This window comes from Bos mutus, chromosome 25, assembly GCF_027580195.1.
Source record: "Bos mutus isolate GX-2022 chromosome 25, NWIPB_WYAK_1.1, whole genome shotgun sequence".
NCBI classification, from domain to species: domain Eukaryota; kingdom Metazoa; phylum Chordata; class Mammalia; order Artiodactyla; family Bovidae; genus Bos; species Bos mutus.
Window position 1 is genome coordinate 5,919,007 of NC_091641.1, and position 22,950 is coordinate 5,941,956.

General features: G+C 65.2%; 1 protein-coding gene across 2 annotated transcripts in view; it reads left to right on the forward strand.

Moving 5' to 3' along the window:
* ADAP1 (ArfGAP with dual PH domains 1) overlaps window positions 1-22,950 on the forward strand; it is a 34,892-nt gene that overhangs the window by 10,131 nt on the left and 1,811 nt on the right. Inside the window, exons 2-10 of one of the 2 annotated variants that reach the window (XM_070363170.1) lie at window positions 6,101-6,231; window positions 12,634-12,725; window positions 14,648-14,730; window positions 19,136-19,248; window positions 19,746-19,892; window positions 21,725-21,808; window positions 22,067-22,129; window positions 22,465-22,533; window positions 22,713-22,941. In XM_070363170.1, coding sequence (XP_070219271.1) covers window positions 6,101-6,231; window positions 12,634-12,725; window positions 14,648-14,730; window positions 19,136-19,248; window positions 19,746-19,892; window positions 21,725-21,808; window positions 22,067-22,129; window positions 22,465-22,533; window positions 22,713-22,941 — 1,011 coding nt within the window. Of the gene's footprint in view, window positions 1-6,100; window positions 6,232-12,633; window positions 12,726-14,647; window positions 14,731-19,135; window positions 19,249-19,745; window positions 19,893-21,724; window positions 21,809-22,066; window positions 22,130-22,461; window positions 22,534-22,712; window positions 22,942-22,950 lie in introns of both variants that reach the window. The other variant, XM_070363169.1, reaches the window with a different exon arrangement.

The window sequence follows — 22,950 nt, forward strand, 5'->3', positions numbered from 1 at the left end:
TGAGGTGGCTCCACTTTCACTTCTTCCTTTCCAGCTTGGATGACTCTCACTTCTTTTTCTTGCCTGATGCCTCTGGCCTGAGCTCCCAGCGCTCTGCTGAGCATGCTGCTGCAGTTCCCACTCTGGTTTCTTTGTGCGTCTCGTGTGTTTTGTGGAACACCAGCCCTTTGAATCTAATAACACGGAGACTCTGGGGTGGGTAGCCACTGCTGTGCTCAGAGCTAAAGCTGAGTGGAGCCGATGCCATTGATGTGCAGACCGCCCCTTGAAGCTGTGAGGCTTCCGCAGGCTCTGGAGTGCAGGACCAGTTCTGTCGTCCGAATCTGCCAGCACCATGGTTCTCCAGGTGGAGAGACTCCGGGTGCTCCCTGCCCCACCAGCTTCCTAGAATCTTGTCCAGGATGGGCCCTCCATGACGGCTGTCCAGGACAGCGTGTAGGCCTGGAGGTGGCCAGCAGAGTGCCAGCCTCGCCTGGCCCACGGCAGCCCCACCCAGAGCCAGGGGCTGGCTGCGGCTGACCTTGGATCCGCCCCACAGCTGGCGCTGCCCTGCCCATGTGTGAGTGTTGGGGTGCCTTGCCCTGCGCCTCGCTTGAGCTCTGCGCTCTCATGGGGGTGGTAGGTGGGCAGGTGGCCCTGTGCAGAGGCCAGATGGGCCGCGGGTGCAGCAGCCCCTCCTTCCTGGAGGTCAGGGAAGATGCCGGCCACTGGGATGTGGAGGATGAGCTTTTGGACTGTTGGAGGCCATGTCGAGGCTGCTGCCGGGAGCGGGCGGCGGCTCTGGGGACAGCGGGGGAGCTTGGGGTCACCTCAGCTAAGGGCCGGCCTGGGGTGGGTTCAGTGGGAAGCAGCCTGAGCCGTGTTGGGGGGCCCGGGGGAGGGGAGCTGGAGGACACTGTGAGCCCTGGGCATGCCTCATGGGGACCCAGCCAGCAGAGCATTCGAGGGGCCACGGGGAAGGGGGCCCCTCTGTTATGGAGGGGCAACTCGGGGTCACCAGTTGGTGGGGCCCGGGACGGTGGGAGCTGCCCTGTGGAGGGAGCAGGGCCCCCCTCGCTGTGACCAGGATCCCCAGAGGAGGCAGCGGTGGAGGCACTTCAGTCGTGGGGGGAAGCTCTGATGGAGGGCCGGATGCCCCCGCCTGTGTGCGGCCCCAGGATAACCAGCGTGCCTTTTGGGGCTGGGCTTCCCCTGCCCGTGGGCCCCCTGGCACAGGCCTTGGTGAGAGTGGGCGGCATTGGGCAATGGGGGGCCGTGGAGCCTTGGCCAGGCGGTGGTCAGTACAGGGCCCCCAGGTGGGGGTGAGCGGCCTCAGTGACGGGAGCGTGTGGGTGCAGCTGGGCCTGGGGCGCTCACTGGGGGAGGCTGTTGCTGCGGTGTGACCTGCGGACAGGTGGTACCGTGGCTGCCAGGGTCCCCTGGTCACGGGGGCGCAGCTCCTCTGGAAGCAGGAACCCGCCGGGCCCCGCGAGCCTCGCTTGTTGCCGGGGGAAGCGGAGAGGCCGTGTGTCCAGCGCCAGCACGTGGTCTCGGCGGTGCCCGCGGTACAGGAGGGCCTCTGCGGGGCGGGGTGGCAGGCGCGGAGGGTCCCGGCCGGGGAAGCTGGTGGAGGCAGGCCACTGCGGAGTGAGTGGTGGGGAGGGGCCGTCAAAGCCTGGAGACGCTGGGAAGCCTGAGGAGCTGGGTGTGCCGGCAGCTCGGGTGTGGGCAGAAGGGCCGGGAGGGGCTGCGGGAAGAGGGGGAGCCGTCCGTGCGCTGGGGACGCGGGCGGCGAGCGGGCGCTGGGCGTGCTGGCAGCAGACTGGACTGGAGACGCCCGGCACTCATGGAGGTTCTGGAGCAGAGAGGGCAGGGCGGGGCGGCAGAACGGCCAAAGCTGCTTCCCTGTTTGCTCTCCTTCACCTTTGCTGCGGCGACACTCACGTGAGGCAGAGCTGACCATGGAAAGAGAATTCACGGCCTTTAGAACGTTCCCTGGTTGCGTGACCACCGCCTGCGTTGAGCTCAGATCTTAGGGCCAAGAGGCCAGATGAGAAGCTGGAGGGCCCCTGGTGGGGTGTGCGTAGCCTGCAGGGGACTGTGGGCAGGGGACCCGCGGCGGTGCCTGCTCCAGGGGGCCAGGGTCTCAGAGGGCACGTGGAGGTGCTTCTGGGAGGCGAGGAGGCCCTCGGGCTCGAGAGGGGCTCTGACCACTGGGTCTGGCCGCTGCTGGGAGCGATCCGAGAGAGAAGGCAGTGGGGCCCGGCGGGGAGGCCATGCCAGGCCCGGGCGCTTGCCTCTCCGGGGACTGGGCGGGAGGAGAGAACGTGTGGCCACAGACAGGCACTGAGTGCCCGCTGTGTGCAGCGCCATCTTTAGTGATGGAGCAACCACCCCCCAGAGCTCGGGCTCCAGCGGGAGGTGAGGGTGGACACCCCAGTGGTGCTGGATGCGTGGGGGGCAGCTCAGCAGGGGGCGCCTGCAATGGGCGTGGGCACTGGGCCCCGAGGCCAGCGCCCATCCCCCGCCTTGGTGCCCCTTGGGCCTCTGCCCAGAGCTCAGCCCTCCCCGCTGCAGCCCTCAGCCTTGCCGGGCCCCCCAGCGGGCTCAGCAAGGGGCACACCTGCTCCTCCCGCCTCAGCCCCAGGACATGTCTCACCTGCCCTGGAAGAGCCAGGAAGCTGAGTCACGCGGAGTGTCCTAGGAGAAGGCAGGGCAGGTGGGGCAGCTGGGGGGCAGGAGAGGCGGGTGCGGAGCTGGCGGCCTGGGGCAGAGTCTGCCTGGCCCACGGGTCTGGTCACCCCTGTGCAGGAGCCCGGAGAAGTGTGGGGCAGCCCTGACCCCTCTGCCACGGGGCCCTGCGCTCCGGCAACGCTGGCTGTGCCCTTGGCCAGAGCTGCTGACCCACGGCCTCTGCTGGGGACACAGGTCCTGGCGGCTGAGTCCAGGCCGTTGGGAAGGGAGTCCCCACGTTCTGGGTGCACAGAGGGGCAGGGCAGCCCCTTGCCCTTGGGGCAGGGCCGGGGCGTGCCCCCCAGAGTAAAGCCGGGCCCAGCGTGGGGCCCTCTCCCGCCCCGCGCCCTCCGCCCTGGGGCCCTGGGCTCAGGGTGAGGCTCTCGCAGACGTGCACACCCCAGCTCCCGCGCCTCTCCTGGTGCTGGCGTGGGGGGCGCCTGACCGGCTCTCCTGCTCGGTGCCCTCCACCTGGGGCCCTGGGGGCACAAATGGCCCCCGGGAGCCAAAGGTCTCCCCTCCCCCAACCGCCCCTACCCCCCACCTGGGGCTTTTGGCCGCAAGGTGGGCATCGAGCCCCCCCAGGAGACTGTGCTGAGAAGCTGCTTCCAGGAGGAGGGAAGGGGTGGGCGAGTGACTTGCTGATCTGCTGAAGCTCAGACGCCCAGACGGACCGGAAGTGGTCATCAGTTATCCCCAGAGGGGCTGCAGGGTGCCGGCTCCCCTGAATAGCCTCACACCCGCGCAGCCCCACTTCCTGTTCTTGTGGCTTTGGAGGGCTGGGGCAGTCACTCTTCTGACCCCTGAGGCCTTAGACTGCTGTTCAGTCACCCCCAGAATGCTCCCCCCAGGGTCTGAACCCTTCTTTAAATCACTTGATTGGAGCGCCTTCCCGGGCCCTCCAGGGACGCCCTGCTGCTGCCTGGAGGATTTGAAGCCTTTTGCAGGGCAGAGGGCAGACAGGCATGCATCCGGCCAGCGGCTGACTCGAGTGCCCGTGCTGTGGGCCCCGGGGCAGGGGTGGCCGCTGCCTCTTCGCCCAGAGGTGGGGGCACACAGAGGGGCACTCCCGCAGGCAGACTGTGTGCTCCACAGGCTGCAGTGTGGAGGCTGCCGGCCGAGACGCCCCTGCCTCCAACTTACTCGAAACCATCTCCCTGCCCCGGCGCTGCCCAGGCAGGAGGAGGCAGGAGCCGTCTGCTCCCGAGATGAGGACAGGCTTCCTCGCAGCCTGGCCGCTGGGCAGGGGCCCCTGTGGACGCCAGCTAGTGTAGCCTCCTGGCACCCGCCCGCTCTGAACCAGGAAGGTGTTTCTGGGAGACCTGGGCCAGCCGCCCGCTGCTGTGTGACCTCAGGCCCTGCTTACAGCTCCCTGGGCTTTGTTCCCTTGTCCTGTGTAGCTGGTTTGACCGCGGGGCTGCAGCCTGGCAACGTGGCCAGTCGTGGCCAGTGAGGGTGAGGAGGCTGCGGACCCCAGGACCCCAGCGGCTGGCTCTGCATCCCGAGCGGGTGTGAGAGTCTGGGGGAGGCCGGAACGCGCCTGCGGGTGCTCCTCCAGGCCCGGCCACTGGATGCCCATCCGGGAGGACGCAGGAGCCACCGGCCCTTCAGGCCCGACCTTCCTGCTTCTCTGCTGGGATGGGGCTGGGGCTGTCGACGCACAAGCAACACCTTTCTTGGGTGATAGTCAGAGGCTAAAGGGAGCCCTTTTGCGTGTGGAAGAAGTAGCCACTGTCACCCCGAAAGGCCGTCACCCCGAAAGGCTCTGGGGCGGGTGTGATGGAGCTGCAGGGCCGTGAGTTCTGCTGGGCCGGGTCCCAGAGGGAGGCCAGGGCGGGTGCCCAGGAGGGAGCTGTGGCCCTCGCCCTGCCCTGTGCCCAGGCCCCCACCTCGTCCCCGCCCCGGTGCACGAGGGTTCCTTCTCAGAGGACGTGGGCTCCCCACGAGGGCCCCGGTGCGCCTCGCCCGCGGGCCTGCTGGCCTCCATCCCAGCTTCCTCATTTCCTGCAGGGGCCGCGCTTTGGCACAGAGGGCGTGCTCCTGGAAGGGTGGGGGGCACGGTGGCCATGCAGGGTGGGCCGGGCGCTGGGTGCAGCCTGCTCAGGGCCCTGGGCAGGCGCTTTCCTGGGTCCTTGGCGGCAGCTGGGTGAGGCTCGCGGGGAGCGCTTCTGCAGATAGGTGTTCTTTGAGGTCCCACAAGCCTATGGAGAGCAGTCACCGGCAGGGCCCTTCTGTCCAGGAGCCTCGGCTCTGGCGGGCGTCTGGGGCTCCCTGACACGCAGTGCCCCTCCCACTGCTCCCGGGAGGCTCAGAGCCAGGAGCCGGGCGTTCTGCTCCCTCCCCAAGCCTGCCGTGTCTGGTCCCAGGGTCCCCATGCACCGAGGGGCCCAGGACCTCGGAAGCCTGGTCCTGTCCGTGGGCAGGCTCTTGCCGCCAGAGCACCTTCCCAGGTCATGGTGGGGGCCGTGGGGTGGGACGTGTCCCTGACGCCCCCTCCCAGCGTCTGTTTGGGGGCCAGCGGGTGGTCACAGAGGCCTGGGGGGCACAGCTGAGCGGGGCCTAGTGGCCCAGGGGCCATGCCCGGGGCGCCACCCTCCGGCTGGAGAAGCCCCTGGGGTTCCACCCAGAGAACTGACGTGATGTCTGTGGGCCCTGCAGTCAGAGGTGCAGCCGGGGGATGTGGGCAGCGGCCAGGAAGCTGGGGGTGGACAGCGGGTGTGGGGAGGATGGGGCCCTGCTCACAGCCCTTCCGAGCTGGCTGAGGCCTCGGGTCCAGGCCGCCCCCGCGCCGGCTCTGCTTGGGACCCGCCGATGTGCAGGGGGAGGCCAGGGCGGGGCTCCTGGTGGCCTCAGAGAGCCAGACCCTGTCCTTGGGCCGGGCACTCCCCCCCAGCCTGTTGCCCCAGCTGCAGCAGGAGCCTCCTCCCACAGCCACTGTCCTGTCAGTGGCCAGAGGCCCTTATTAGGGGTCAGGGTGTGGCTGTGCCCCAGCCCCCCAGCCCCCAGTGGAGAGTCTGCAGAGGCCAGGTTGAGGTCCCTCGTAGAGACACGGCAGTCTTCCTCCTGAAGCTTGTCTGTTCCGTGTGCCACCTGCGCTGAGAGTCTGGGGCGGAGCCCCGGCTCCCGGCTTCCAGTCTCTCCCCTGAGGCCCTCGGGGGAGCTAGCGTGACGGGGGGTTCCTGGGACGACGGGGGGCTGGTCCTCTGTGGGGGTGGCCGGGACCCCTGCTTGGGGCCCTCAGACCCCGTGAACTTGGTGTCCCGTCCTCCTCCCATCGCTCCAGTGAGGAAATGAAGCCCAGGAAGGAGGGTGGGCGTGCAGGCCTGTGGGCCGTGGTCCAGCGCCCAGTCTCGGGGAGACCCCCCTGACGTCTGGCCTTGTCTTGCAGATCCTGACTGGGCCTCATACACCCTGGGGGTGTTCATCTGTCTGAGCTGCTCTGGGATTCACCGGAACATCCCCCATGTCAGCAAGGTCAAGTCCGTGCGCCTGGACACCTGGGAGGATGTGCAAGTGGAGGTATGGCCGGCCGGGTGCCGGGGCGGGGGGTGCCCGCTGCCACGGCGGCCTCAGACCCAGCCGGGTGCCGGGGGGGGCCTGCCCGCTGCCACGGCGGCCTCAGACCCAGCTGGGTGCCAGGGGGGCCTGCCCACTGCCATGGCGGGCCTGCCTACTGTCACGGCGGCCTCAGACCCAGCCGGCTGCCTGGGGGGCCTGCCCGCAGCCACGGCGGCCTCAGACCCAGCCCGCAGCCTGGCCCGGGCAGGCCCCTACCTGCCTGGTGCCCTGGGAACCCACATAGGCCCTTGTTGTCAGGGTTTCATGGGTAACTTACACAGAGTTGCAGAAGGTGACAGAAGTCAAGCCCTTCACCTGCTGTCCACCCACAGAGTCCCGGGCCCACCCCGGCCTCCGTGCCAACTCAGACTCCGCAGGTACCCTAGCCAGGCCGCCCGGTGCACACGGACACACCGCATGGCTGGCAGCACCCCCACCCCAGACCGGAGGGCGAGGCCGCACTGACACAAGCCCGCAGCACGTGCACCTCGTGAGGAGGGAGGGGCAGGGAGGCCCCAGAGAGGCTGGGCCGCGCTGGGCTAGGGGTGAGGAGCGAGTGGGGTCCGGGATGAGGGGCTCCAGCCCCTTCTGCTCTCTGCTCCTCCGCTCCCGTCGCGACCTCGAGGGGCCGGCAGGGCTGGGCCTGCAGGGTGCTGGACCCCCGCCCCGAGTCCTGGGCCAGCCCGGCCCGGGAGGCCCAGGGTGCGGAGAGCCGGGCACAGGGCCCTGGTCTGTGCGTCTCGTTTCATGGTTTTCCCTGAACTTTATTTCTCTATAGCACATGCTTTAAAGAAGCTTTACTGAAACACGACTCGCACGCCGCACAGCTGCTCTTTTAAGTGCACTTCAGCCGAGCTGTCCCGTCGTCAGCTCTAGAGCTTTCCCATCACTTCAGGTGGAACCCGGCCCTCTGCTCCACCCCTGTCCCGGGCCTGAGCCCCCGCCCGCGTCCTTCCCCCTTGTGAGGCCGGTGACACCCACCGTGCGGCCGGACCCGGTCATGGGGGCGTGCACAGCTCTGGGAGTGCGGGAGCCCTGCCGAGGCTCGCTGCGGGGGTGTCCTTCCCAGACAACCCCTGGGCCACCGGGGCAGCAAGGCGGCCTCCGTTCCTGGAGGGGACGTCGGAAGGCTCTGACTGTAACTTCCAGGATTCTGCCAGGCTTCCCCTCCTGGCCACGCCGCAGGCCCTTCCCTGCCCTTCCCCACCTTGGGGGCCGTTGCAGAACCAGGTGTGACCTCCGGGCTCTGGGCTGGCCCCCTGCTGTCACTGGCGTGGGCTGCTTCCTTTGTCGGGGTTTCACAGAGGCGGGTTCGCGGCCCTCAGAGACAGTGAAGACGTTTCTCGCAGGTTGTCCTGACTTTGCTCGTGGTGGTTTTCACGGTGGAAACTTTCAGATTTTGAAGTGATCAAGTTTATCAGCCTTGCCTTTGTGGTTTCAGGGTTTACTGCACACCGAGATAGGCCTGCGTTGCCCTCAGTTATTTTTACTCGGAGCAGCCTGATCTTTGCTGCTCACACACCGCGCCCCTCGCCCTTCTAGTCTACGGTTTGGTGGCTTTCGTGAATTCTCAGGGCTGTGTGACCACCGCCATGATCTAATTTGAGAAGGTTTTCATATCCTCAAATGAGCCCGCACCCACTGGGGCCCCTGCCGGCCCCCGTCCTGGGCCCGCCGAGAGAGGGGCCCTGCCTCCCCGCGGCGGGCCTGTCTGCTCTGGGTGCTTCGTGTCGGTGGCTTCACCGTGTGGTTCCAGGCCCCCTCCCTCTTCTCGCTGAGCATTGATTTCTAGACTCATCCCTGCTGTCGGGGCGTCAGCACTTGACTTGTCACCGCGAGGTCACGCGGTCGCGTGGGGGCCACAGCTTGTCCGCCCCTCACCAGCTGCACGCCTGGCTCGTCTTGTTTTCCCAGGCCTCGGGGTGACCGCCTGACGTCTGAGGGTCGGCGGGCTCTGCCCACCACAGCGCCCCAGCCTGCCGGCAGCACGCGAGGACTGCAGCCCCTCCGCGGCTCGGTCTGGCCTCAGCCCTCCTCGGGCGTGCGGGCGTCTCCTCGCGGTGTCGGCCCCACCTCCCTGGGGATCAGTGATGCTGAGTGCTGCTCATGTGCTTCCTGGCCATCTGTGCATCTTCTTTGGAGCAATGTTCATTCAGATCCTTTGCCCACTTTAAAAACAGATTGTCTTTTGATTACTGAGTCAGGAGATGTGATCACTAAGCGCTTTAGATTCTGGACACAAAACCCTGCGAACAGATTTAGTGTTTGCAAGTAATTCTTCTCGTTCTGTGGGTTGTGTTTTAACTTTCATGTTGAAATGGTATTTTTAAAATGAAAAAGTATGGTTTATATTTTTAAGGAGCTATCTATAATTTTTTAAATCATTGAGGGGCGATGCATATAAAATCCATTTTAAAGTGAGCACGGTGGGACATATATATGCTGGAATATTACTTGGCCCTAAAATAGAATAAAAGAACGCCACTTACAGCTACATCGACGAACCTAGAGGTTATCCTACCAAGCAAAGTAAGTCAGACAAAGACGAATGCCGTATGATACCACTTACAGGCGGAATCTACAATATGACACAAATGAATCTCTACGAAACCGAGAGGAGCTCACGGGCGTGGAGGACAGGCTGTGGCTGCCAGGAGGGAGTGGGCTGGGGAAGGGGTGGGGGTCCGGGGTCGGCACGTGCACTCTAGTGCCGCAGAGTGTTAAGCACCGTCCTGCCGTGCCGCTTGGGGGCTCTGCTCAACGGCAGAGTACAGATGCAGGCACGTCTGTGCCTTACCGCTGCGTCAGAAAGCAGTGCAGTGCTGTAGATCACCTGGACTTCAGTAAAGTGAATTTTTAAAAAGTGAATAATCCGGAGGCAGGAACGTGCAGTGGGGAAAGGAGAGTCTTCTTCTATGAAAGGTGCTGGGAGAACTGGGCGGCCCACACCGCGGGTCACACCGTGTACAAAAAGTGAGTCAAAATGAATCAAAGACCTAAATGTTTAAGACCCCAAACCATACAGCCCAAACCGTTCACAAGCTCTTGGCTGTCAGTCTCAGCAATATTGTTCTGGGTCTGCCTCCTCAGGCAGGCTATAAGAGCAAAGATAAACAGATGGGACCGCAGCAAATGAAAATGCTTTTGCACAAAAAGAAAACTATCAACAAAGTGAAAAGCCCACCTACTGAATGGTAGCGATGTTTGTAGATGATGCGTGTGTTAAGGGCTATTGCACAAAATGTACAGAGAACTCATACAACTCAGTATCAAAAAGAAAAAACAGAAAGTGTCCAGTTAGAAACGGGCGGAGGACCTGGACAGACGCGTCTCTAAGGACACACAGCTCATCACCAGGTGCATGAAAAGACGCTCAGCGCCAGCGTAGAAACGCTGATCCAAAAATCAAAACAAAAAAAAGAAACGCTGATCCAGACTGTGCTGAGGTGCCCCCTCACGGTGCCAGGAGTGGCCTTTGTTAAGAGTCTGCGGATAACGGGGGCTCGCCTGGCGGCCCAGCGGTTAAGACCCCACGCTTCCAGGGCAGGGGCCGTGGGTTCCATCCCCGGTAGGGGAACTACTGAGATCCCACGTGCCACGTGGCCAAGAAAAAAAGATTCTATAAATAACAAATGTGGAGAAAAGAGCGCCTTCTGCACTGCTGGTGGGAATGTGAACTGGTGCAGCCGCTGTGGAGAACGGCGTGGAGTTTCCTCAGAAAATGAAAAAGACACCCACCTACCTTATGATCCAGCAGCCCCACCAGGATGAGGGCTCCCCTGGTGGCTCAGGCGGCAAAGAACACACCCACAGCGCTTCATTCCTGGGTCGGGAAGATTCCCTGCAGAAGGGAACGGCTGCCCACTCCACTGTGGCTGGAGAATTCCATGGACAGAGCAGCCTGGTGGGTACAATCCCACTAGAACATTTTTAATCAAAAGGATATATGTACTCACGTGTTCCCTGCAGCATGAGTTATAATAGCCAAGATGTGGGAGCGTCTACAGGTGACTTGATAAGGAAGATGTGTATTTATACCACGGAATATTCCTAAGCCAGAAGAGTGGCATTTTACAATCTGCAACAACAGGGGTGGGCCTGGAGGGTCTTATGCTAAGAGAAACCTGTCAGACACGGGAAGACGAGTCTGATCTCACTCCCCTGTGGAATCTGAAAAAGACTCCGACTGACAGGCACGGGGACAGGCAGGTGGTTGCCGGAGGGCAGGGCTGGGGGAACAGGAGACTGAGGCGCCGATTCCACCCTAGGACAGATAAGTCACGGGCTGAACGGCAGCGCACGGTCCCCAGCCCCGTAACCGGCGTCCCACGACCCGAACAAGAACACCAGGTCTCACGCCTGAAACCAGCTCTGTACGTCAGCCTCCCAGCTGCGAAAAGCAGATAAAGCACGTCCACAATCCAGTTCAGCCGTCGCCTCCAGCTGCCAGCACATCTGTGGTCCTCAGCTCGGGGAGCCCCTTCCTGAGACCCCAGGGCGGCTCTCCTGTCTGGATTCGCCCGTCCGGGACATTGCACAGCAACGCGGCCCTCGGCTGTCTCAGGACCTGGGACGGCTGCTTCTCAGGAGCCTCGTGTTTTTAAGGCTCATACCCCTTTTCCCTTTCCTGATGGGGTCCTTAGAAGCACAGGAGTCTTAAGTTCCGGTGAACTTCTGTTGATTTTTTTTTTTTTGTTCCTTGTGGTTTTGCTGTCGCCTCTAAGAAACCTTGGGCTTATCTGATAGCTTTAAGAAGCCTGAGAGAAACCTAAGGGCTTCCCTGGCGGCTCAGCTGGTAAAGAATCGCCTGCGATGCAGGAGACCTGGGCTCGATCCCTGGGTTGGGACGATGCCCTGGAGAAGGGAAAGGCTACCCACTCCAGTATTTTGGCTTGGAGAATTCCACGGACTGTATGGTCCACGGGGTCGCACAGAGTTGGACGTGAGAGCGACTTGGCACACTAAGAAACCATTCCCAACCCCAAATCCTGAAGATTTCCTTCCATATTTCCCTTGAGTCATGTTTTAAATCACCCTGTGATTTTCATCCATCTTTTTTAGCTGTTCCGCGTGGTCTACAGGGTCTTAGTTCCCCAACTAGGGATCAAACTGCCCCCTCCACTGGAAGCTGGACTGCCAGGGAATTCCCTTCGTCTACTATTTTGATTGCTTAACTTTGGAAATTCAGCCTCTCATGAAGTTGGAGTTTTGTTTTGCTGAAAGGCATACCCCCTCTTCTCCAACGGTTTCCAGTTTCTCATTGGTTATCAACCCCCATCGATCTGAGACGTTACCACTTCTGTGTACCAGCTCGTCCTGCTAAACCTGTTGATACTGGACATTAGATCCCGTTGGATCTGCTTCTGGACCTGTGAGGTTTTCTTGTTGGCACAGTTTGACTCGGTAGCTTTATAATAGGCTTTAATGTCTGCTAGGAAGCATCTTCCTTCTCACAATTTTCTTCTGCTTGTTAGCTTTAAAGTGAACTTCAGAATCATTCTAGCTCTTGAAAATTCTATTCCTGGTTTTCTTTTTTGAGAATTGCTAAAAGTAGATCAACATAAGGAGACGGCTTTCTGTCTCCCTCACCCAGAGCTGGCGTGTCTGTTCAGCGTCTGCTCTGCTCCCGGGGGTGCTCGGGGGCTTCTCTGTGGAGCCTGAGGGCCCTCACCCCGCTGGCCCTCAGCGATGACGTCCGGCTGCTGTCCTCAGCCGGCCTTGGGCCAGGCGGGAGCTCTGTGCGGAGAAGCCTCTGCTTTGAGGACCCCACGTTGGTCCCAGCCTTCGCTGAAGGGCCTCATCGTTTTGTGGCTCTTGCCGGTCATCCTGTGCACCCTCGGCCGGACGGTCCTCGATGCCCTGACTGAGAGGGTGGGCTTGGAGCCCCGGGGACCTGTGCCACCCCTGGCCCTTGAGGCCCTGCGGGAAGCCCCCCGCACCAACACCAAGGGCTTCCCCTCCGGCTCACCCAGCTCACTCCACCTCAGGGCCTTCGCTCGTGCTATTTCCGTGCCCAGACTCCCCGCACACCGGCTGCTCCAAAGACCCCCGTCGCCCCCACCCCACAGGGCACCCTGTCTGCATCCCGCAGGCTCGTTCTCTGCTTGCAGTGCCCTGCCTGGTCTCTGCAGCCTGGCCGCCTCACAGGACGTGGGCTTCCGGGCTGGTCTGGCCTCTGTGCCCCGGGACCCGTGGGATCAGATGTGGGGCGGGGGCGGGGCCTCCCACCTGAGGGGCCCTTTCTGGGGGGCCGGGGCCCCACCGCCCGCGGGGAAGGGCAGTGCCCAGCTCCCCCACCCCGTGGCCAGCCCCCCTGCCCCAGGTCAGCTGTGGCTCGGGGCCCTGACACCGTCTCTCTTGCAGTTCATGGCCTCCCGTGGGAACGCCATCGCCAGAGCCACGTTCGAGTCCAGAGTGCCCCCCTTCTACTACCGGCCCTCGGCCTCCGACTGCCCGTGAGTACACAGGGGCCCGTCCGCGCCGCTGCTCCGCGCCGGCCCGTGTCCAGGAGCCCTATCCAGGCGCCTCCCGCTTCATTTTGGTTCCTGGCGTGGTGGCGGTGGCGGGCAGGGTGGGGACAGCTGGCCTGGGCTCCCGGGCGGTACAGGTCCCCGCGGGAACCTCAGCCTGGGTCCAGGGGTCCTTGTGGCACCTCCGGCCGTCTGGAGGGCTTGCTGGGCGGCCGCTCCTGCATGCGGCCCACCTGGCTCGGTGCCCAGGACATGGACACGGGGAGGGTCAGGGGCATGACCCCACACGATCCTAGTCACCAACCTCTCTGAGCCTCAGGTTCCCTGTCTGCCCACCCCGTGGGCACTCCTGGGCTCCACTGGGTTCCCAAAGGTTCCGGAGGTCACGGGAGGTGTTTGGGGTGAGGTTGGGACCCCAGCCCCTGGGGGAGGCCCCCATGTCGGGCTCTGCACCAGCTTGGAGAGGAAGGCCCTGTGACGAGGCTCCTCTTGGACTGTCCCTCTCTTGGGATGGACGGCAGGGCCGCAGCCTGCCCTCAGCCCAGGCCCCCGCGTCCGGCCCCACCCCTGGGCGGCACCTCCTCCTTGGTGCTCAGTGCTATCGCCCCGACTCACTTGGTGAACCCCACACCCCGGGGACCCTGCCCGCGACACCGGGACCCGGGCTGCATGCAGGGCTCGTGTGTTCCTAGCTCTGCGCAGATGAGGGCTGGGAGATGAGGGGGCTGCTGGCTGCCACAGCGGGCTTGGGAGCGGTGACCCACCTGAGGCGGGTGTTCAGCACCACCAGTTCAGACCCCGCTTGACAGGTGGGGAGCCGGGGCTGACCTCACTCTGCACACCGCGTCCAGCCCTTCAAGCCCTCGTGGGCAGGGCCCCTTGCTCGGCCCCGCCCCTCCTGGCGCCCCCGACCCGGCCGCTCTGCCCGGCTGTGAGTCTGCAGGTCAGCAGCTCTCCTGCGGTCAGCCCACCTGCACGCATGGCTGCGTCCCCACTGAGCCGGCGCCACGGACAGAGTCCCACGGGCCTGGTCCCTGCAAGGTGCCCCGGCAGGGCCGTGTGGTCAAGGCCTCTCGGCTGACCTGGCGGCCCCAGCGGGAGGGTGCTCTGAATCCCAGTGGGCCCCACTTTCGGGAAACCTCTACTGGGTGCAGGCTCACAGGAGCCGAGCCCACTCCATTCCCCAGACGCAGGTGCTTGGGTCTGCCGGGAGGGATGGGTCCTGGGAGAGGCCCCTCACTGGGCTGGTATCAACAAGGGAACCTGACCAGGCAGCCATGAGACCAGGAGGGTATGGGGGCTGACAGCTGAGCTCACCATGGAGGCCACGCAGCAGTGGAGGGAGTGTGGATGCCCATGTGCACTGTGGAGTGCCGTGCAGGGGTGCACGGGGCGTGTGAATGCCCGTGTTTGGTGTGGAGTGCACCTCCAGCTATATCCACTTAGTGGAGGGGCTGCAGCAGCCTCCCACAGGCAAAGGCTCTGGGGTGCCATTGGGATGAAATAGGTGGTGAGTCAGGAGGCCAGAGTCTGGCCCGAGTGGGGTCTCTGGACCCGGGGCCCTCCCCGCCCCCTGCCGTCTGGGGAAAGGGAGGATCAGGTCCCAGGGAGGCGGTCAGTTGTAGCAGCAGGCCCGTGACCCAGAGCGGCTGGGGACCCAGCTCCCTTCCCGTGTCCCTGGTGCCTGACCTCGGGTTTGGGGGAGGTCAGGCCAGCACCCCGTTTGGCCTCTGTTGGAAGCTGGCCCCTCCTGCTTCCCATGCGAGTGGGGCGGGCTGGGACCCCTGCTCCTGGCAGCCATGGCCTGGGGTGCCCCCCTCAGTGGGTGAGCCTGGCCCGCCTGCTTGTCAGAAGTTCACCTGGGCAGCTCTGGCCAGTGTCACCCAGCACGTGCCCTCTCTTCTCAGACTCCTGCGGGAGCAGTGGATCCGGGCCAAGTATGAGCGGCAGGAGTTCGCCCACCCCGAGCGGCAGGAGCCCTACTCTGCAGGTGAGGCTGCCCGCAGCTGGGCGTCCGCCCCCGCCCCCCCCCCCCAGAGCTGGAGCAGGGCCCCAAGGAACCTGGGCGGCCGCTTCAGTGTCTGGGCCCGTGTCCGTCCACCGGCCCTCAACACCGGCTGGCTGACCTGGCCGCAAGGGCCCTACAGCTGCTCACAGCTCCGCCCTGAACCTGCCTGAGGGTGGGGCTGCCCAGGGCCCTCTGGGGGCTGTGCCTTTGCCCCCCGCAGGGCGGGTGGGGCTGTCCGCAGGGGTGTGGACAGGCCTGGGGCCCACGTGGGCCTGGAGAGGGTGGGCCAGGCCCCGGGGGCTTGGTCAGCACAGGGGCTTCTGCTGCTTTGACGGGGGCCCGGCCCCCACACAGTCTGTCGGCCGAGGGGCTCTGCGTGCGCCCCGCTCCTGCCTGGCAGGCCCTCGCAGGACTGGCTTGTGGCCTTGACTCAGCTGCCCGAGAGCCTCGAGCTCGTGGGCGCAGCTCCCTGTTCAGCCCCAGGACTCACACTCGTCCTGCCTGAGGCCCCGGGACGCTCACCCCACAGCCCGTCTCCCGTCTCCCAGGTACAAACCCCTCAGGGGTCTGGAATGTGTGGCGTGTGGCCTCGGTTCAGAGGCAGAGGCAGGGTGTCGTCTGTTCCTGCATCAGGACCTCTGGCTGTGAGGGTGCAGCCCAGCGGGCGTCAGGCAGACAGGAGGGTGGGCTCGCAGTGGCGCTGGCTCCAGGCCCAGCCTGACCCCAGAGCTCAGTCAGCGGTCAGTGCCCTGAGGACGCGGCCCGTTTCCCCTGGTTCCGCCTCGGGTGGCAGCAGCCCCCCAGAGGAGGCTTCCCTGCGGCAGCTCCAGACTTCCCGCCTGGGCTGGGAACACCCTCGCCTCCCACTTCCCCCGGCTGCCAGGAGGCGCGCTGGGCACGGTGTGGGCCTCGTGGGGGACAGCTCCCACCAGGCATCAGCTCCTCTGCGGGAGGCCACCCCCCTTTCTCCGAGCACCCGGCCCCGAGTAGGGAGGCCCTGGCCTTGGCTGCGTCTCTGCCCCCGGGCTCAGGGCAGTGAGCCCTGGCCAGGCTTTCTTCTCTTTTCTTCAAAGCCAGCACCCCCCAGAGTGTAAATGCCACCGCCTCGAGCCCTGAGAATCCAAGCCTGTGGTCCCCCAGCCCCCTCGCCCAGTGGAGCTCTGGGTGCCCTGAGATTCTCAGAAGTGTCCCGGGGGTGCAGGACCCCATGGGAGCCCTCTGCAAGCCCCCTTGGGGCAAAGCCCCCTCAGGGTACCGTGGGGAGGTGCCCAGCACTGCCCTGAGTGTGGCCCTGAGTAGCCTGTCTTGTGGTCACGGTAGGGCTTCCCTTTCCAAGCCTGCCTCCCCAGGTCTCCCGGGGAGAGAGTGGTGGCTAAGGACACCCAGGGCACGGCTCCCCACAGCTGCCCACCTGGCTGGCCGGAGACCCTGAGACTGGAGCCCTGCCCGCACTGTGCCGCATGGAGGGGGCTAGGCCCGAAGCCCCCAGTGTCCTGCCCCTGGCCCCCACCCACACCTCCCTGTGCCCCTGTCTCTCCCCAGCCCTCGCCTCCCTGCAGTCCAGAGCGGTGGAGCAGCTGCCCCGGCCGGTTGTCTTCCTCAAGGTGCAGCCCCCTGCGAGGAGCGCCGGGGTTCCCGGGGGCCTCTCCCACGCACGGGGGGCCGACACACCCATGGCCGCCAGGAAGGGGGCCCGCGGCCCAGAGGGAGGGCGCATGGGCTGAGCCGGGCAACCTGAGCAGCTGCATGGGCAGCGTGTGGGGTCTGCAGCGGGTGGATGCCGCACGTTCCAGGATCCAGGGACCCGAGCGCGAGGTGGGGTGGGCATCATCCCGCCCAGAAGCCACCATGGACAAGGTGCCCGTGAGGACAGAGGCACAGGGGTGACTTCCTGGGTCACGGTTGGCATTCCCTGGGACGCTGACGTGCCCCCGTCAGGCAGGGACCCCAGCATGAGGCCGCGGCTGTGGGCAGGACCGCAGGCGCCAGCCCGGCTCGATGGCTCTGCTGTGGCGGCAGGCGAGGCAGTAGGTGCCCCCATGCTGCTCTTGGCCAAGGTCCGGGTGTGGGAGGCACTTGCCCTGAGATAATGTGGCAGAGATACGGGGTGCCTGGGCCAGGCCGTGCCTCCCGCTGCCCACAGGCCCCTCGGCCAGCTGACCCCAGGTCCCGGCTGCTCCTGGCTCTGTCCCCAGACCGTCCCCGCCTGCACCGAGCCTCAAAGGCCGCCTTTCACAGGCAACAGGGCCCCTGTTGTCTCGAGGGCCGCCTGTCACAGCATGCCCGGAGTCACAGGTCCAGCCCCTCGGAGACCGAGGCCCCAGGGCCGCGGGGACGTGTGTGTTGAGCTCGACGAGAGGCTGCACAGTGCTTGTCCCCTCGGGGGACGGTCAGCCGGGGAGCTGGCTCCCGTGTGTCATCCCTGGGGTGGGCAGCACTGGAGCCCAGAGCCCCTGCCCGCATCCTGGCTGCTCCGCGCAGGGCTTGCTGAGAGGGGTGGCTGCTGAGCGGGGGGCAGCCCGGCTCCTCCAGTGGCCCTGCGTGGGGCACGCAGCTGGCACTCAGTAAATGCTGAGTGAACCCTGTGGCCTCTGCCCTGGCACTGGCCAGCTTTTTGGGAGCAGACGGTCATGCCGCACGCAGCCGGGGCCCTAGTGTGGGCTGGGAGTGGGTGCTGCTCGGGGCCCCTGGGCTGGGCCTACTGGTGGGCGGGTGGCCGGGGGCCCGGCTTGGAGCCCAGGGCGTGCTGGGTGGCGGTGCCCGTGGCAGGGCCTGGGCTGCTGCATCCTGTGTCACGGGGCAGGGGTGCAGAGAGAGCGTGGCTTGGCCGCGGGCTTCAAACTGTGGCCTGAGAGCCACCCATGACCCGGGGGCATCGGAGGCTGGCGAGTGCCCACCCGGAAACACCGTGGCCACACCACACACCCAAACCCAGGCCTCCTGGCGGCTCACTGCTGGGCCTGGGGGCCCGTCCCGTTGGGCTGGCCGCGGCAGGTCAGCGGGGTTGGGGTGACCGGCTGGAGCTCCATCGGGGCCACAGCAGGGATGCCCCAGCCCAGGCCGGCCGAGGTGCTGCTGCCCCCTGGTGGGCCTGGCCAGCAGCTGCACGCTCGCTGGCCAGCGGCCTCGGACAGGACTCCTGCCGGCCTCAGCCGCATCCTCGGCAGAGGGGTGACCACAGGACGGTCCTGGAGACCCGTGTGGGGCCACGAGACCGCTGAGTGCGTGTTTGGCTGGCCGTGTCTCGTGTGGACAGGGTGCTGGCTGGGACCATCCTCGCAGAAGAGCTGTTCCTCGGGCGCTGCTCTCTGTAGCTGACTCAGGGTCGGGGAGGCCAGCAAGGGGGAGCCTCGCCCTGGTGGAGCGCTCGTTTAGTCAGCACACGTGCCAGGCTTGACCTGGGGGCGTGGTGGTGGCCCTGTCCTCCGGCACACACGGGGCACCAGTGCTGTGTGCAGGGCATGGGGGTGGGCCTGTCCCAGGCTCCAAGGCGGCAGGGGCTCTCCGAGTCGTGGGGGGTGGGCGGGGGCCCCACCTGGCCTGTCGCACTGCAGACTGAGAGGGCCAGCGGCCCCAATGCCAGGAGGCCGCCTTTTTATAGATGTCTGGAGCGCAGAGAAACGCCCCGTGTCCGTGGTGTCCAGGGTGGGCGGCGGGCAGGGAGCTGGAGGCTCCGGGGTCAGCACCTCGCCACGGTGTCCCGACTGGGACAGCTGCAGCCTGCGGTCATGGCCAGCAGAGGGCAGCACCGGGCACGGCCGGCTCAGAGGGCCAGCTGGGGGCCCTGACCTGTGACACTCACCTGGGGGCCCAGTTCTGACCTGTGACGCTCACATGGGGGCCGTGACCTGAGACACCCACACGGGGGCCCGGCCCTGACCTGTGACACCCACACGGGGGCCCAGCTCTGACCTGTGACGCTCACATGGGGGCCCCGACCTGTGACGCTCACCCAGGGGCCCAGAACAGGCAAAGGGGAAAGAAAGGGCAAGAGGGGTCGGGGCGGACGCAGCCCCTGTTGTCCGTCTCCCCCGCCGGCCGCTGTGGCCCTGACCCCAGTCTGTACCTCGGAGCCACATGACAGAGCCTGGGCCCGGAGGTCAGGGCCGGCTCCCCGGGTCTTGGCCGAGGCCGTCGTGGCATCGTGTGTCCGAACTCGCCTCTCACCCCGCCCTGTCTCTCTGGGCCCGTGGTGCCCTCGCGTCTGGGTGTTTGGCCACCGCCAGGCCCAGGCCCGCAGAACCTGTGGGCGCCACGTGCCTCCCGCCCACCCAGCAAAAGGAAGAGGGCGGCCCGGGGTCCAGAGACACTCGGGAACCCCCCGGACAGGAGTACGAACACCCGCTCCCCTCGTTGGGGCGGCTGTCCAACCATGCCCTCCCCCCAGGCTACCGAGAAGGCTTTCTCTGGAAACGCGGCCGGGACAACGGGCAGTTCCTAAGCCGGAAGTTCGTGCTGACGGAGCGTGAGGGGGCCCTGAAGTACTTCAACAGGAGTGATGTGAGTGGGTTCAGGGGCCAGCCCCCCACCTAGGCCTGGCACTGTGGTGCCACACCGCCAGCTGTCCCGCGCTCTCCTGGGAAACACTGCCCCCGTGGGGATCCTCCGCCCGCCGCTGGTCACAGCCACTCCCTCTGGTGTGGGTGATGCTGGGGGCACTCCTAGGCCCTCGAGGGACAGGGGACTGGCACCCTGCAGGCACGTCAGGGGGACCCTGGGCAGTGTGTGGAGGGGCTGGCCGGCCCTGCCCGATGGCACCGGGCATCTGCAGCCCCACGACAAGGAGAGGGGAGAGGTCAGGCTGGCAGGGTGGGGAGCAGGAAGGGGGCACCCGGCCTAGCGTGGGGTGGACCACAGGGCCCACCCTCGCAGCTCCTGGGAAGCCCAGCCCAGAAAGTGTAGGTAACTTGCTCAGAGCCACAGGGCACCCAAGTGTGGGGCCAGCACGCAGAGCCCGCCATGCCTGCCTAATGCTGAGGCCTGGCCCTGCTCCCCAGGCCAAGGAGCCCAAGGCCGTCATGAAGATCGAGCACCTGAACGCAACTTTCCAGCCGGCCAAAATCGGCCACCCGCACGGCCTGCAGGTCACCTACCTGAAGGACAACAGCACTCGCAACATCTTCGTCTACCATGAGGACGGGAAGGTGGGCGCACAGCTGAGCAGTGGGGCCGGACCACCCACACTGGCCGAGGAGAGCCTGTCCGGCCGCCGGACCGCCAGCGTGGCTGCCGTGGGAGCTGGCTGGGCCCCGTGGGAGAGGGGACCTAGGAGCCCCAGGGAGAGGAGGGGTGGCAGCTGGCGGAGCCCTGCCCCAGGGCGGGCATCTGCGTCCCCACCTGGCGAGGCTGGGCCTCCGAGCAGACCCCCAGGCCTGGCCTCCGTGTGTCTCTCTGGCATGATCTCCATGCGCCCGGCCGTTGTGTGGATTGTACACAGCACACAGTCTTTTGACGCTCAGTATTTTAAAATAACCATGTTTCCCTTCAGCCGCGTGTGCCTTTGGGGTCATAGTCAGGAAGTCGCTGCCGAGTCGTGCCGTGGCCCCGTGTTCTTGTAAACTTTACTGTCGGGGACTCACGTCTCAGTCCTTGATTCGTCTGTGGTTGAGTAAGGGTCCAGCCTCATTCTCCGGCGTGTGGACATTCATTTTCCCAGCAGTTGGTTTAAAAGACTGTCTTCTCCCAACGGCCGGTCTTGATACTGTTCCAGAAACCAGTGAACACGCGAGTTCGTTCCTGGGTTCCCTGTTTTAGCCCATCCTGGGTTTCATGTTTTTGTCTTTTAATTTTACTGAACTGTAGTTGCCTTACAGTGTGGGTGTCTTCGGACTCGGTCACGCACAGCTCTTTCTCACGTTCCCGTCCGCTACGGGCTGTCACCGGGTGCGGGATAGGCTCCCTGAGCTGCACAGACCTGCCCTTACCTTCCTGCAGGCTCGTCTGCCGGCTCACCCTTCCCACCCCCTCCTCGGCAACCGCGGGTCTGTTCTCTGCGAGGCTCTGTTTCCTGAAAGCTCGTTTCTGCCGTGTTTAGATCCCACGTGTTAAGTGACTTCGAACGTGTTTGTCTTTCCTTAGTTACTCTCTGGGTGCAGCCATATTGCTGAGATGGCGTTCATTTTGTTCTAAAACGGCTGATCGTGTGTGTACAAATCTTCACCCACTCATCTGCCCGTGGACACACAGGCTGCCCGTGTGTCTCCAGACGAGTCTGTCTGAGTCGGTTTCCTCTCCGCTCCCAGGAGCAGGCTCGTACGTTTTTGAGGCCCTTCCACACTGCTGCCCACGTGTCCAGTTTACGCCCACATGGGTGATGGAGCCCCTGCCCCAGCCTCCGCAGCAGGTTACCTGTAGCTGCCCAGCGTCGGCCGTCCTGACTGTGCGAGGCGGCGCCCCGCTCCAGTTTTGACGTGCGTTTCTCTGATCGCTGGTGATGCTGACCATCTTTCCATGTGCCTCTTGGCCACCTGTATGTTTTCTTTAGAGAAATGTCTGTCTAGGTCTTCTGCCCGTTTTTTGACTGGGCTGTTTTTCTGTCACTGAGTTATATGAGTTGTCCGTAGATGTTGGGGAACTAAGCCCTCATCGGTTGCCTTGTTCGGACATTTCCTCCCCGCCTGCGGGCTGTCTCTTCATTTTGTTCAGTTTCCTTTGGAGTTTGATTAGGTCCCACTGTTTCTTTTATCTCAAGTGCCTTGGGAGACTGACCTAAGAATACTGGTGCAGCTGGTGAGAGCAGGCTGTGCGTGGGTCCATAACAGACGCGCCTCCTTGGGCCAACGTCCGGTCATAAAAACAGCCGCGTCTGAGGAAAGGCCCGGAGCAGCGGGGCTGAGGGGCAGCCCGGCCGCAGCCCACCGCCCAGGCCTGCTCCGGGGCCGTCCGTGGGCACCCACGCTGGCCCTCGGGCCGCAGGCGGGCGGGGCTGGGGGGCGTGGCGGCCCTGGCGCGGCCCTCACCCCGCCTCTGCCCCCAGGAGATGGTGGACTGGTTCAACGCACTGCGCGCCGCCCGCTTCCACTACCTGCAGGTGGCCTTCCCGGGCGCCAGCAACGCCGACGTGAGTGGCTGTGCTCCCTGTGACCCCGGGCGGGACGTGTGCCCTTGGCCGGGATGGGCGGCTGGGGGCTGACCGAGGGCCACGCGGCCCCCAGAGACCCTGGCCGCCAAGTGGCCTAAAGTCCCTGGAGACCACGGGGTTTTGTTCCTGGGGGTCTCAGCGTCACTGTGGAGGGGGAAGGAAGGCGGGGGGGTGCGGGGCGGGGTGAGTGGGCAGGCGGGGAGGCCCCCAGGCCCACACCACGTGGTTCTGCCCCAGCTGGTGCCGAAGCTGTCCAGGAACTACCTTCAGGAGGGCTACATGGAGAAGACGGGGCCCAAGGTGGGTCTGACCCAGCGCCCTGGACGCCTGGGCCTCACAGCGAGGCCCCATCCTCGCCACCCGGGGCTGGGCGGAACACAGTGGGGGTTAAGTGCCGGCAACCCCACCGTGTGTTTCGTGAGCGTGGGCTCCACTGACCGCGCTCCTGGGGCGTTGGGTCCGGTCTGGTCGGCTGCGAGCCCTGCCTTACGCCCCTGTGCACCCGGGGTCCCCGCTGCGGGGCGGGGCGGGCAGGCATGGGGCCCAGACTCCAGGACCAGGTGGCACACCGGGGGAGGCGCGGCCTCGGGCCGACCTGTGCCCTCACCCCGACCTGTGCCCTCACCCCCCAGCAGACAGAAGGCTTCCGCAAGCGCTGGTTTACCATGGACGACCGCAGGCTCATGTACTTCAAGGACCCGCTGGTAAGGCCGGACGCGCCCCAGGCCCCTGAGGTGTGGCTGTGCTCTCCCACCACCGCAAGGCGGGCGGGCTCAGGTGGTCTGCTGGGTGAGCTAGGGGGCGGGCCAGGCTGGGGGCTGCACGCAGCTGAGTGACTCAGGCAGGAGCAGCCGCCCCGTGCAGCACCCCGGTGCCCCCCCAGGACGCCTTCGCCCGCGGGGAAGTCTTCATCGGCAGCAGAGAGAGCGGCTACACGGTGCTGGACGGGCTCCCACCATCCACCCAGGGCCACCACTGGCCACACGGGATCACCATTGTTACGCCAGAGCGCCGGTTTCTGCTGGCCTGCGAGACGGAGTCGGAGCAGCGGGCGTGGATGGAGGCGCTCCGGAAGGTGGTGGACAGGCCCATGCTGCCCCAGGAGTACGCAGGTGAGGCGG